Consider the following 15,649-nt stretch of genomic DNA (forward strand, 5'->3'; position numbering starts at 1 on the left):
GCAGCAGCAGAAGAAGTACCACCCAAGTCTTCTCCAACACTAATAAAATCACTACCCAAGTCCTCTCCAACACCAGCAGAAGCCCTACCCAAGTCCTCTCCAACACCAGCAGAAGCCCTACCCAAGTCCTCTCCAACACCAGCAGAAGCCCTACCCAAGTCCTCTCCAACACCAGCAGAAGCCCTACCCAAGTCCTCTCCAACACCAGCAGAAGCCCTACCCAAGTCCTCTCCAACACCAGCAGAAGCCCTACCCAAGTCCTCTCCAACACCAGCAGAAGCCCTACCCAAGTCCTCTCCAACACCAGCAGAAGCCCTGCCCAAGTCCTCTCCAACACCAGCAGAAGCCCTATCCAAGTCCTCTCCAACACTAGCAAAAGTCCTACCCAACACTTCACCCAACTCTTCACCCACAATAAGGTTCTTCAGGTTGTGCAGCCTTTTCAAATCCTAAACCTTCACTACCCTCAAAAGTTTGACTAGATTCCTTATCAAAAGTAGTATTAGATTCCCCACCCACATCATTTAGATATCCAATTTCGGGTTGGGGGGGGGGGGGGCAAAAAAAAATTTTTAACTTATTTATGTACAATACCCATAATATCCCTATCACTTTTAACTTCAACAACACGTCGACATTTAGGTGGTTTAATATAAACAACACAAGCAGAACAGTTATAGCCAATTTCTTTAACAGTAGGACAATTTATCAACATCTACATCAAAACAATCAGTGACAATACCTCCTTCATACTTAATACGAGGTTTTTATTGTAGTTTTCCACTATGGTGAAACCTTAAGGTAACGTACACATCCATCATCAAACTGAAAAGATTAAAAAAAACTAAACTTTACGAAAACCCTAAACTCGGTCAAATGTTACAATCATCTAAACAAAGATTACTAACCTGGTAACTTTGTTTCTTTCACACAAATCCTTTGTTTCTTCACGAAAATCCTAAACTCAACAAATCCTTCACGCTAATGACTTGTTATTCTTCAGATTAGGTCTTTAGATTTGAGAGAGATTTAGGGATATTTGTTTAAAAATGGGTCGGGTTGTATTTTTGGAACGGATGGGTTATATAAAATGGGTAAGATATTTTTAAAACCCTTTGCGACGTGGACCAATGAAAACGCGCGTGTGTAACAATGCCCAGCCTTCAACTGGGCTGATGTTCGGAGGGTTGAAAATAATTCACATAAAAGATGTTAAGGGGGTATATAAACACCCGTGCAGTTTAAGTACTAAAGTAAGTTTTCGTGCCAAGTTCAGAGTTTTTTTTAATGTATTTTCCCATCTCAAAATGATGTCTCCAAATAGCTATATGTGTGAAAGAGATAACAAAACAACATATTCCTCAAATTGACTCTTATGTAAAAGAATTTATAAATTGGATTTTGTTTGGAAAATGAGAACAAAATATTTGTTGGATACACATGTGTTGAGAGTATTGAATCATGAAAAATTAGTATTTTTTTTTTTTTACTTTTAAACGTAAGAAAATATAACTATTATAGTGCGATAAAAAAAATTGACCTTATGCCTTAATTAATATCTAATAATTATTTATAAGGTAAAGATTGTTTCAAAGTAAAGGTTTTATCGTTGTTATCACTTAGAGTACTCTCTTTGGAAAGTCATCACGTAATTGAAATTAGTGTAATTACTAGGATAGTAGACTAATAATTAAAGAAAGGGAAAAGGGTCTAAAAAATACTTCAACTTTCACCGAAATTGTTGTTACAATACCAAACTTTATGGAGGACCTTTTACCCCCTGCACTTTTTTAATAGTGTATTTTTAAAGGTATATATGTGCTCACGTGGACACGTTACTATTTATAATGATGCAATATTTATGATGTCCACGTGAACACACATATACCTTTAAAATACACTATTAAATAGTGCAGGGGGTAAAATGTTCTTTCCAAAGTTCGGTATTGTTACAACAATTTTGATCAAAGTTTGAATATATTTCATACCTTTTTCCCTTAAAGAAATGTACTCAACTATTACTATTTTTTCTACTTCTAATTAGAAAAGAGATTATCTCATCTATTTAAGCAATGATCTTAAATAGTAGAATTCTAATGCCAGTAATATGCATTATATTCTCTCAAAATATTACTTTATTTATTTTAATTTGTATGTCTTAATTAATATTTGGAGAGTTAAAATATATTTTCTTTGACAATAATTATTTTAAAATACGAAAAAAGGTTTAAAATATTTCTTAACTATGTGAATTATTGATATAAAATCACCCTTCATCTCTATCTACCGATCCCAAATATTCCTAGCGTCAACCTTTTGATCCTATTTTACCTTATTTTTTCCGGCCCAATAATTAACCTCAATTACCAACTCCATTTATGACGTGTCACTATCTTATTGACTTTCCTAAAATTAACTTAAACTAATTAAAAAATTCTTACCCGAATCTGCTCCTTCAAAATTACTCACCCATAAAAATCCACATCACTTGTTTTTGGGAATATAATAACCACTATTCAACAATTTTGTGTTATTGATTCTTGATCATGTTCTTTTAGAGTGGCTTATATTATGACGAGACGTCATACTTAAATAAAGTTGTTAATTAGGATTAGTGTTTGGGCCGTTAAATAAAGATGAAGTAAGATCCAAAGAGGATTAGTGTTTGAACCGTTAAATAAAGATAAAGTAAGACCAAAAGATTGATATCAGAGGTATTCGAAGTCCAATAGATAGAGGTAGGATAGTTTTATTTCAATTCACATAGTTGGGGATATTTTAGACCTTTCACTACAAGAAAAGTGTGAATTACATGGAGATTTTCCTGGGGATTAGTATGAAATCCGTAGGAAACTTATTTTCCTGCAAATTTTCATACTAATCCCTAGGAAAATCCTAATGTAATTTACACTTTTCTTATAGTGTTTTTCCATTTAAAATATTTTGATTTTGTTAAAAAATATATTTGATCTATTCTTTTGTCAAAAAAATAATAATTTGTTGCAATAAAAATTTAGTCTAAAGACGATTCATGAATTGATCCCACATTCCACAGGATAACTTTGGACTTGTTTGAAAAATAATTTAAGTCACAAAAATCTTAGACTTGTTTATAAAGTTATAATTAATACAATTATTTGCAGATTCAATAAATTCAACGAATACTGTTTTACGTACAATAAATTAAAATCTTTAAGAAGAGTTTAAAGGTCAAAACCAAATTAATTGAATTTAAATTCTAAATGAGAAGAAATATGAAAGCTAAGTTCTTTCTTTCTACTTGGTCAAACAACTTCTTCATGACAAAAAAAAAATATTTGTTTAAATATAATATTAAGTCATTCCATATGCACTTATTTGGGAGAGTAAAAAAGAAAAAAATGTTGTTAGATTTTCTATGAATATTATCATCATTTTTAGACCAGAAAACAATTTATATGAAGTTTCAAATGAAAACACATTTTGATGGTAAATTCGATAACAAGTGCGTGTAGACTAACTCAATATATCAAGGCATATTTTAATAAAAAAGAAGTGATGATAGTTGAATATGAAACTCGCAAAAGGTGATAGTTTAGATAAATAAATAGAACAATGAACAGTTGAGATAAGAAATCTCGAAAAAATGATAATTTAGATATGTTTTTTTGTCATTAACATTTAATTTTTTTCTACTTCTAACTAGAGAAGAGATCATCTCATCTCTTTAAGCAATGATTTTAACTAGTAAAACTCTAATGCTAGTAATTTGTTACAATAAAATTATTTAGTCTAAAATGGTAAAATAATCAAATGTGATATCCTTTTAATCTTTCTACATATAGTACTTTAATAAATAAAATACCAAAAATGTAATCTTCTTGTTGTCAAATAAAAAAAGTATAAAAAGGAAGCCCAAATCAAGAGTTCATCAACCCAAAAAAAAAGTATTGTAGCTTTCAAATTAAAAATTAATATTTGCAAATGGCAAAGTTTCGTGCTTTATTTTTTATCCTCTTTATAGCCATTTCATCAGGTAAATCCCAAAATTTTATATATACATATGCTTTATTTAAAGGCGAAGGTCTATCAGAAACAATCTCTCTATTTTTATGAGGTAGGGATAAGGTCTGCCTGCATACCCCCAAACCTCGCTGTCAAATTATACTGAATATGTTATTATTAGGAATAAGGTCTTCATATCTCAGACCTCACTATAAAATATGCAGCTCCTGTTGATTTTGTGTGATGTACGTTACGCAAAGATGGTTCTACATTTTGTAAATGTGAATGTAATTGTGCCGAAGACATAATCAAGACTAACAATTGAAGATTGCAACAACATCTGAACATGCATATTATTGATGTTTTGGATTCAAGAAAATGTTGTAGGAGTTATTAGTTATATGAAAATCTATGTAATTTATAGTTTTCGTATAACGTTCATCAATATATAAACGTTTGATCTCAAAATGATGTCTTCAAATAAATAGCTATATATTCTCAACTTTATTTTGGAAAACGAATAATTGAAAATAATGAAAGAAAATATACATATATTCCCTCACAAAAAAGATGCACATAGAATAATTTGAGTGGTAAAAATGTGTAATAAATCGTCATGATAGTTTAAACGTGTAACTGACTTTTTGAGACAAATTTACATGAATTTAAAAAACTCATATATAGGAATTTAGGAATATATGCAACTCGTATATATTGATCATTCATGATATAATTCAATATTTTCAATGTAGAACATAATATGGATACATAATCATGCTTTATTTTCAACAAATGTTTGATTTAAACTTCTAAATATTGAAGTACAATAAATTAAAAGCTATAAGAAGACTTTAAAGATCGAATGCGAAGAAAAGTGAAAGCTACCTAAGTACATTATTCTAAGTAGGCGGCCTTATAAGCAGTGGCGAATTTAAAGGCAAATAATAGGGCATCTAAACTCGTGGTCTCTTCGTAAAACTAGATATTTTATGTATATATTTTCTAAAATTTGTATTATATTATATTCTTGCACCCGTACTATAAGAAGTCTAATTGAGTTTTTGACCTTGAGAACTTAAGGATCAATTTCCAGTTAGTACATTTTTCTTGGTGCACCATGTTTAGATCAATTCTCACTTAATACATTTTTCTTGATGCACCCATGTTCGAAAAATTCTAGATTCGCCTCTGCTTATAAGTACTTGGACAAGCTATTTCTTCATGACACACAAAATCATTGTTTTAAATGATTTGTTTGGGAGAGCAAACTAACAGAAAAAAAAGGATTTGTTATGAATATTGTCATCATTGTAGTGACCAGAAAATAACATGTGTAAAGTTTGAAATGTAAATACGTTTCGATGTTCAGTAGGTCAAATATTTGTTCTTAATGAATAAAAAGCATGTGTAAGGTAATACAACATATCAATATGTGTTTTAATAAATATTTTTTTTCATAATTTAGATATAAAAATCGCAAAAAGATAGTAGCTTAGATAGGTAAATAAAATAATGAATCATTAATATATGAAATTCACAAAAAGATAATAGTTTAATTTTTTTTTACCATTAGATCTTATTTTTTTCTACTACTAATTAGAGAAGAGATCATCTCATTTGATCTCTTTAAGCAATGATTTTAAATAGTAAAACTCTAATGCTAGTATATTCTGCTTCAATTGTTTAAACAAAACTTCAAAATATTACCCCATTTATTTTAATTTATGCATTTTAATTAAAAATATTTGGAGGGTCAAAGTATATTTTCTATGAAACATAACTATTTTAAATACTCTCTAAATATTTTGAATTGTTTAGAAAAATAATCTATTCTTTTGTCACAAAAAAAATATATTTAATAATTTGTTGTAATAAAAGTCTAGTCTAAGTCAATCCATGAATTAATCCCATATTCTACAGAATAACTTCAGACATTTTTGAAAAAATAATTAAAGTCACAAAATCTTTGACTTGTTTATAAAGTCAATAATTAAAACAAATTATTTGCACATTCCTATATTCGTATATGGTAAAATCATCAAATGCCAAATCCATTATTTCTCCTATATCCATATATAGTATTTTAATAACTATAATAATTATATACCAAAAATGTAGTACAAAATCAAGTATAAAAAGGAAGCCCAAGTCAAGAGTTCATCAACCCAAAAAGAAGAATATTGTAGATTTCAAATGGCAAAGTTTCTTGGTTTATTGTTTGTCCTCCTTGCTATAGCTATTGCATCAGGTATATCTCAATTATATTATTTATATGTATTCCTTTTATTTTAAGTCAAGGGTATGTCACAAACAATTTCTCTATCTCATAAGGTCTGTATACATGATTGTGTTCCCTCTCCAGACACCACATATGAATTACACTAGGATCTGTTGGAAACAACCTCTCTATCTTTACGAGGTAGGGTTAAGGCATGTATATACTATTTACCCTCTTCATACACCACTTATGAAATTACACTAACTAAGAATTTGTTGTCACAAACAACTTCTCTATCTCTACAAGGTAGGAGGTAAAGCCTGTATACACGATTTTGTGCCCTCTTCAGACACCACTTATGAAATTACACTAGCGAGACCTCTTTATCTCTACAAAGGTAAAGGTGAGGTCTACGTACACTTAGTGTCCTCTTCAGACACCGCTTATGAAATCACACTAGCAAGGTTCTGTCGAAAACTACCTCTTTATTTCTACAAGATGTAGGGGTCTGTGACACCACTTATAAAATTACACTAGTGAGGGTTTGTCGAAAACAACCTCTTTATCTACGAGGTAAAGATAAGGTCTGTGTACATGACTTTGTGCCCTTTTCACATGCACCACTTATGAAATTACACTAGGGTCGGTTTAAAACAACATTTCTATCTCTATGAAGTAGGGGTAAGGCTTGTGTACACTGTGTACCCTCTTCAAACACCACTTATATATGTACTTACACTAGCGAGAGTCTGTTGAAAACAATCTCTTTATCTCTACGAGGTAAAAGTACGATCTGATGTGTACATGACTTTGTGTCCTCTTCAGACACCACTTATGAAATAACACTAATATGTTATTACAATTGTTCTTATTCTATTTTTTTTTAATATTGCAGATATGAGAATTGTTTCAATGGTACATGGAGAAAGATTTACTTTTGTATGTAATGATCTTAAATTTAATTCGAATTGCACTAGTGATGATGAATGTATGTTACCATGTGGTTCAATAACATATACTGAACCTATCGATAAGGCATGGTGCAAGTTACACAACAATGGTACTTCATATTGTAAATGTTCATATACATGCGCCAATGACTACAACATAAATTGTTGCAAGACAAAATGTTGTTAGATTAATTAGTTGTATCAAAAATATCTATGTAATCTATAGTTTTCGTATCGTTTATTATTAATACATATAAGTCTTTGATCTCAAAATTACTGTCTTTATATATATTCTCAATTTTATCTTGTGTGCGCGAAAAAGAATCATGGAAGAAATTCGAAATTTCTCACTTCATCACTCAATATCTAAACGACGAATTTATGATTTAAAATCATGAGTAGTTTTGCTTGTTAAATAAGTAAAAGAATTTATAATTTGAATTTCGCTATGAAAATGCATCACTAGTTGGTAAGACCTGCTCACTTATATACTCAATATCTCTCCTGTGTTTTGTCGATCCGGGACTTCTAATCTTAAGGAGGGATGTCACAATAAAAATGATTTCAAACACTTTCTAATATTTTGAACTATTTAAAAGAATATTTGATCTATTTTTTGTCACAAAAAAATAGCTCAAAAACGACGGCCAAAACTGACGGACATAGTTAGTATATTGACCCAAACTGATGTACTTAATTACATAGGATTTTGGTGCCTCGTATTCAAAGTTTGGACGGACAGATTCAGCTAAAATAGAGGGACAACCAACCTTGTCGGTCGATTTTTATAAGTTTTAAAAGTCTATGGATAATGTCGATTTTTAAGAAATATACACATAAAATATAGTTACATGGAATTAAATTTAGATACTTTTTATGATTTTGGATAATTCTACGACTCGATCACATATATGCTCTTTGATGAAAAATCTCATATAAATGGAATTAACCGATGATCCTATGATCAGTACACGATGACTGTCTACTAATACTGCACTTGCTCTTTCCTTATTGAGTATAGAGCAATTGTGAGACCTTCGTTATCTGGATCCAAAGGTGAGCCACTACCTCCGGGCTGCTATGGATTCCTCTTTATCTTCTTAATCCATTTGTTCGGACTCAGACTCTTTCAACTCATGTTTTCCTTGTTTTGGGAGTATCTCCTTATTTTAGACAATTAAAATTTTTGTACTACAACTTTTAGTTCTATGAGGTTACCTCCGGTATTGTTGACGGTTATAATTTTCTCATTTATAAATCTGATTTAATCTATTGAAATACTGCTTAGAAATCTTTAGAACTGCTTATTTTGATTGCTTACTATACTATGTTCGAGTAGTCAGTTGGTTCTCCTACCGAAGATTAATATGACTGCCACTCACGATAAGTCAGGATCGTGACATTAATTGATATGTTTTGACAAATATTTGGAGAGTTAAAGTATATATATTTTCTTTGATAATAATTATTTTAAGTATTTTGAACGGCTTAAAAATATATTTGATCAAATTTTGTCACATTTAATAGTTTGTTGAAATAAAAGTCTAGTCTAAAGACAATATAATGAATTAATCCCACGTGATAACTTTGGACTTTTTGAAAAAATAATTAATCACAAAAATCTTTGGCTTGTTTATCAAGTCAATAATTAATACAATTATTTGCAGATTCTTAATATATTAATATTAATAATAAATGATAAAATCATTTCTTATGAAATCTATTCAATTCTCTTATATCCATATAGTATTCTAATAATTATTTTATAATAATAGATATAAAAAAATTAATGTTCTTGTTGTAAAAAAACAAGTATAAAAAGAAAGCCCAAGTCAAGAGTTCATCAACCCAAAAAACAAAGAAGAAAGAAAAGTATTTGCAAAATGCAAATGGCAAAATTTCTTGCTTTATTTTTTGTCCTCTTTGCTATTTCATTAGGTAGATCTATATACATATACTTTACAATTTTGCAATTATTATACTATTTAATTATTTTCTTTTTAAAACTATTTCGATACGTTTATATCATAAACAATCTCTCTATCTCTACGAGGTAGTAATAAATCTGCATACCACAAATTTCACTTGTGGAATTAAACTGAATAAATTATTGTTCTAACTTGTTATTTTATTTTAATTTTTGTGAATGCAGATATGAGAATTGTTCCAAAGGTATATGGAAAAGATTGCACTATTGATATTGGTAATAATATTTGCACCCTTAATGAACATGAAGGTCAATGTAGGAAACCATGTGAAGATGCAGTAGTTGCTCATGTTGATTATTTTTGGTGTAAGTCACGCGAAGATGGTTCTACATGTTGTAGATGTGAATATACTTGTAACGAAGACATACATCAAGATGAACAATTGAAGATTGCAAAAATATCTGAACCTGCACCTTATTAATGTTGTGGATTCAAGAAAATGTTACATGAGTTAATTTTCGTAATATGAAAATCTATGTAATCCATACATTTCATATAGTTTATTAATATATAAGCCTTTGATCTCAAAATGATATCTATAAATAATTATATATATTCTCAACTTTATTTTTTTGAGAGAATAGTGCGGGACTTGACCCAAAACAAAGAAATAGGTATATATTGTTACACCTCAAAAAATTCCAAACTAAGGATCAAATTTAGAATCTGAGCTTGAGTTTCACAGACACAATCTACGAATCGTGAATCAGACCACAGGTCGTAGATTGGACTCATGGATCAAACTTTAGAAACGTAAGTTTTAACATGAGTTTCACGAACTCAAATCATGGGTCATGAATCAGACCATCGACCGTGGATAATTGAGCTCGTGAATTAAATTTCATAAAACATAGCTACTGTCTCACGTTTAGGGATTTTGTCTACGGACTATAGATCAATCTACTTCATGGTCTCGTGAATAAAAACTTTATTTTATAATTTGTTGCAATAGAAGTCTAGTCTAACGACGATCCATGAATTAATTTCATATTTCACAAGATAAGGTTAAACTTTTTTGAAAAAATAATTAAAAAAAACAAAAAACTTTGACTTGTTTGTATATAAAGTTTATAATTAATATAATTATTTGCATATTCTTATATGCATAAATGCTAAAATAATTAAATGCCAAAATTCATTCATTTCTCCTAGGCTATAACCATATATAGTATTCTAATAACTATAATAATTATATACCAAAAATGTAGTACAAAATCAAGTATAAAAAGGAATCCCAAGTCAAGAGTTCATCAACCCAAAAAGAAGGGAAAAAAGAAGAAGAAGAATATTGTAGATTTCAAATGGCAAAGTTTCTTGGTTTATTGTTTGTCCTCCTTGCTATAGCTATTGCATCAGGTATATCTCAATTATATTATTTATGTATCTCCTTTCTCTAATTGATTGGATATGCTTTATTTTAAGTCGAGGGTTGGTTGGAAACAACCTTTTATCTTTATAAGGGTAGGAGTAAGGTCTGTGTACACTTTGTGCCATTTTCATAAACTACTTATGAAATTGCCCCCTCTATCTTTACGAGATAGCGGTAATGTCTATGTACACTATGTACCATCTTCAAACAACTCTTATGAAATTACACATCTAAGGTATGTTGGAAACAACCTCTCTGTATTTCTATAAGGTAGGGCGTATAGGTCTGTGTACATTTTGTGCCCTCTTCATACACCACTTGTGAAATTATATTAGGGTCTGTTGGAAATAACCTCTCTATCTCTACGAGATAGGTGTAAGGTTTGTGTACACTATGTTTCCACTTCAGACACCACTTATGAAATTACACTAAGGTCTATTGGGAACAACCTCTCTATCTCTATGAGGTAGAGGGGTATAAGGTATATGTACCCTCTTCAGACATCACTTATGAAATTACACCAGGTTTTGTTGGAACAACCTCTCTATCTGTACGAGGTAGGGGTAATTAGGTCTATGTACACTATGTACCCTCTTCAGACATTACTTGTAAAATCACACAAGGATGTCTAGTGAAAGTTGAAACCTCTCTATCTCTATAAGGTAAGGGTAAAATCTCCATACACTCGCTCTACCTTCTTCAGGCACCACTTATGAAATTACAGTACTGATATAGTATTATCGTTGTTATTCTTATTTTAATTTTTGTGAATGCAGATATGAGAATTGTACCAATGATATATGGAACAAATACAACTTTGGAATGCAATCGTGAAATTAATCATATTTGCAAACTTGGTGATCCTGATCTTGAATGTATGTTAACATGTCTTCCACGAGCATATCCTCATTATGTCGATAGTGCAATATGCAAGTTACACAAAAATGGTACTTCATATTGCAAATGTTTATTTAAATGTGTCACCAACGATGGCACAGATTGTTGCAAGACAAAATGTTGTTAGACTTAATATAAGTCATATGAAAAAAAACAATTCTATGTAATGTATAGTTTTCGTATCGTTTAATATTAATATATATGTAAGTCTTTGACCTAAAATAATCTCTCCAAATAGTTGTATACTCACAAACACATACAATGATTTTAGGACTATATATATATACCCAAAAGCCTTCTTTACATAAGTGGGGTTGGGGGAGCTAAGAATGTGGGCGTTTTGCGTGTTGATAACATCATCAAGCACTTGTTTACTATGCATTCACTTTTTTTATTTTCCTATTTCTCTAATGTTCAAGTGGGCCTCAATCACATTCATATCTCCTTTTTGTTTGATTTATTTTTTAGGAAATAATCATCCAATATTCAATATGTACAGTCTGGCATGACTAATTTGGATTTACGTCATAAATAGACTGAACATTATAGTAGGAGATACATCTCTCAAACCACTTTAGCGATTTAGTGTACGTACTCATTTTGAGATCTCAACTAATCTGAAATCATTTCAGAAAATCACTACAAATAGACTGAATATCGATCATAGTAGAAGCTATATCTCTCAACCCACTTTGGGGGTTCAGTAAGTACCCATTTTGAAACTCGACTAATCTAAATTCGTATAAGAAAATCACTAAAAGACTAAATATATGTAGTAATAGAAGCTACACCTCTCAAACTACTTTAAGGTAACACGTTTTCTACTAAAGACAATTCTATATATATACCGACTATTCCTTCACAACTTAATTTGATTTTGGTTTCGAATATTAGTGTTTCGACAAACTTTCACATTCCAGAAATTTAAACAACTATTCTTATGATTAAAGTTATATATGAAATGTAACTCTTAAGAAATATATCAAGAATATTGAAAGACATATAATATGAATAGAGATGTAATAGCATCTTACATATTATCAAATACATTTTCAGGCGTGTGGATCAAGCTTGAAAAGTGTCTTTAATTAATTAATGATTTTGCTAAGTCCAAAATGGAAAAGTTATAATTACATGCCACTAATTAATCTTATCCTAATCAGCATTTTATTTGAGGTAATTAATTGATTGATAAATTAAACCTAGCAAATAGCAAGAGTGGTTTAATTAGCCACTAGTTAATATAGTGAATAGTTAGGTGGACCATACAACTTGAGAGACTTGATTAACTCAAGTCCACGTTCATGCATTACTTAATAGTAAAGATTATTTTACCAATCAGGGTTATGGTGGAGTGGCAAGTATTTTTCATTTTTAACAAGAAGTTTCGGGTTATAGTTCCCTTGGATACGGAGTTACCTCTGTTAGGGAGTGTTTTACCTCCAATATGGAACTTTTTTGCGCGAATTCAAATTTAATCGGGATTCAATATGGATTTCAGACACCCGAAAGAAAACCAAAAAAGAGATTATTTACATTTTTTTTATAATAGAGAAATTTCTGGACGCATGATTTCAAATTTAATAGATAATAGATCCCTTTTTTACTCGTCTTCACATAAATATTATAATATGCATCAAACTCATATATAATGTGTTGCGCTCTAATCAATGGACCGAATCATGTTACAAAAGTGAGGTATATGATTCAATATCAAGATCAAATGTGCCTATATTACAAAAAGTATATTAAGAAAATCAAGATAAACTATTTCTATAGTTCTAACAAATTAAAATATCACAAAGGAAATGAGAAAAACAATGATATATTTAGATGCCAAAACCGAGTTTTTTGCACAAAATATCAGTCACACTATGTCAAAAACAAACAAGAAAAATAATAGTCAATTAATTGTGCAATAGAAGAGGAGTCAATGAAGTACCAATTAGGTAACTAAGTATACCAATTTATGGTGCATATAATAGTCAACCACTTGCAATTGTTTTAGTGGCCCTTACTAGTGTTACATTATATTCTTGTTTTAACCCATGCGAGGCAAATAAGTTTTACCAAGTCAAATTTATATGTAATTCATCTTCTTCTCCCCACCTCATGAGTTAAGTTATCGATCGGATTCCCTATGCAATATATATTGTCAATTTTTTATACACAATTTTAGGCGTAACGAACTGTCCACACTTTCACCTTAGTAATCGAGGTTCGAACATCATTGTATCCTCCCTCCCCAAATCCCCTCCACCCCATCCACCCACCACCCCAAAAAATGTTTTGGACATGCAATTACATACTACATATAATGTTTCATATTAGTTGAGAGAATATATTGTTATCCCCTTATATGATTTTGCGTAATTCTTATTTTATGAGTTAGTTTTGAAGTTTAGTTAGATGAAATATGTATTTTCTTTATACAAGTAATTAGTAACGCTATACTATTGGCTCGGGAAAAAGAAAAAAGTAAACTAGCTAGCTATAGCATGTCCTTTTTTTTTATCAATTGGGTTTAATCATAAATACTAACGGATAGAGAGCGTAAACAATAGATTCAACTTAATCCAATATTTCTAACATAAAATATAGATAACTATCTAATTTTAAGCAAATATTATATTTGGATTTCATATTTCAAAACTATCGACAATAAAAACCTATATATTAAATTTATCAAATTTAAATTCTAAATATGTTCTTACCCTATTCGCAAAGGTAAATGGGAAGAAAGTTTCAAATAGAGCATAATCATATCAATCTAGTGATACTCTAAGACTCTTATTATAAGCACTCAATTACACATCAACAACAAAAAATCAACTAGGTGGGGTCCAAAAGTTCTAAAGGTTATACAAGTAATATTCCCTATTCCAAGGGGCATTTACAAACATCATTTCTTTATAAAAAGCAAACACCACTATATGCTCCAAACAACAAACAAACATTAATACTCAATATACCAATTACCAACAATGGGAAATTGCATAGTTCTTCAAGAAAAAGTTGTAAAAGTGATGAAAACAGATGGAAAAATTCTTGAATACAAAGCTCCCATCAAAGTTCATCAAATTTTATCACAATTTTCTAGCCATGTAATTTCTAATTCCCATCAAGTCATTGAAAATCAACATCTTCAACCAAATGATGACTTGCTAGGTGGCCAAATTTATTATCTTTTGCCTAGTTTACCAAAGCAACCTCCTCCAAAATCAGCCAAGAAAAAGGTCAAGTTTGCAAATGATCAAGTGAAAAAGAAGGTCAAGTTTGCAAATGATGATCAATTAGTAAATGATCATGAGAAGGTCAAGTTTGCAACTGATCAAGTTGAATTATTAGAAGCTAATCATGATCATCACCAAAAGAAAGAGGTTATTAGGGTTAAAATTGTCATTTCTAAGAAAGAGTTGCAAGAATTGTTGAGTAGTAGTGAAGGTGGAATAATCAAAGTTGATGATATGATCAAGAGTACTACTATTGTTGAAGAAAGTACAATAACTAATGGTAAAGGATGGAAGCCTATTCTTGATATTATACCTGAAATACTTGATCACTAGCATACTAAGTTGTTCGGGTCTGTTTGCGTGCAGTTCAACTATTTTATCAGATATCTATACTATCTTCAATCAACACAGATATCTGATAATTCTGCCCATCGAAGCTTGAGCTCTACTAGCATATATACCTCCTTCCTAGTTGTATTTGAAACTTCTCATAGTATTTACGTTGTATATAGGTGTATACACGCACCAATAACTATAGGGAGCAGAACAGGATAACAGACTTATATAAGCTAAACGATGCAACAAGGAAAAAGAAATTTTGTTCTTTTGACTATTTAACATGAGTTCCTTCTTTGTTTGCTCAAGAAGCTATTAAAGCAGACAAATTAGGAACTACTTTTATTAGGTTGTTATTTGATAATTAATACGAGTTTGGAAGGGCTTCATGTCCATGATAACCTTGTACTTTGTTATTATGATACATACATATTAATATAATGTATAGTATATTTCTTATGTTTAACTTTATATGTTCAAATTATTATTTAACGAGTAAAATGTTAACTTTTTTTTTAATTATGATATTTCAAAATATTTTGAATAATTAACTATTGTGATTCATATAGCACTTTATATATAATTTTAAATATGCAAATTTTATTAACAATTGAAAATTATATGTTTGAATTCATATTGGATATTAGTTATTAGTTCGCCCTTTATATTCGATC

The 15,649-nt window shown here is 30.2% G+C and overlaps 1 protein-coding gene across 1 annotated transcript; it reads left to right on the top strand.

The window, feature by feature from the left end:
• Nucleotides 1-14,380: 14,380 nt before the first annotated feature.
• On the top strand, nt 14,381-15,370 carry LOC102603676 (uncharacterized). Its single transcript, XM_006341050.2, has one exon. The coding sequence runs from the start codon at nt 14,391-14,393 to the stop codon at nt 14,970-14,972; it is 582 nt and encodes a 193-aa protein (XP_006341112.1). The 5' UTR covers nt 14,381-14,390; the 3' UTR covers nt 14,973-15,370.
• Nucleotides 15,371-15,649: the final 279 nt, after the last annotated feature.

This window comes from Solanum tuberosum, unplaced genomic scaffold, assembly GCF_000226075.1.
Source record: "Solanum tuberosum cultivar DM 1-3 516 R44 unplaced genomic scaffold, SolTub_3.0 scf00021, whole genome shotgun sequence".
NCBI lineage: Eukaryota > Viridiplantae > Streptophyta > Magnoliopsida > Solanales > Solanaceae > Solanum > Solanum tuberosum.

Coding starts and splice junctions, on each gene's coding strand:
- LOC102603676 (XM_006341050.2), top strand. CDS start 14,391: ATGGGAAATTGCATAGTTCTTCAAGAAAAAGTTGTAAAAGTGATGAAA.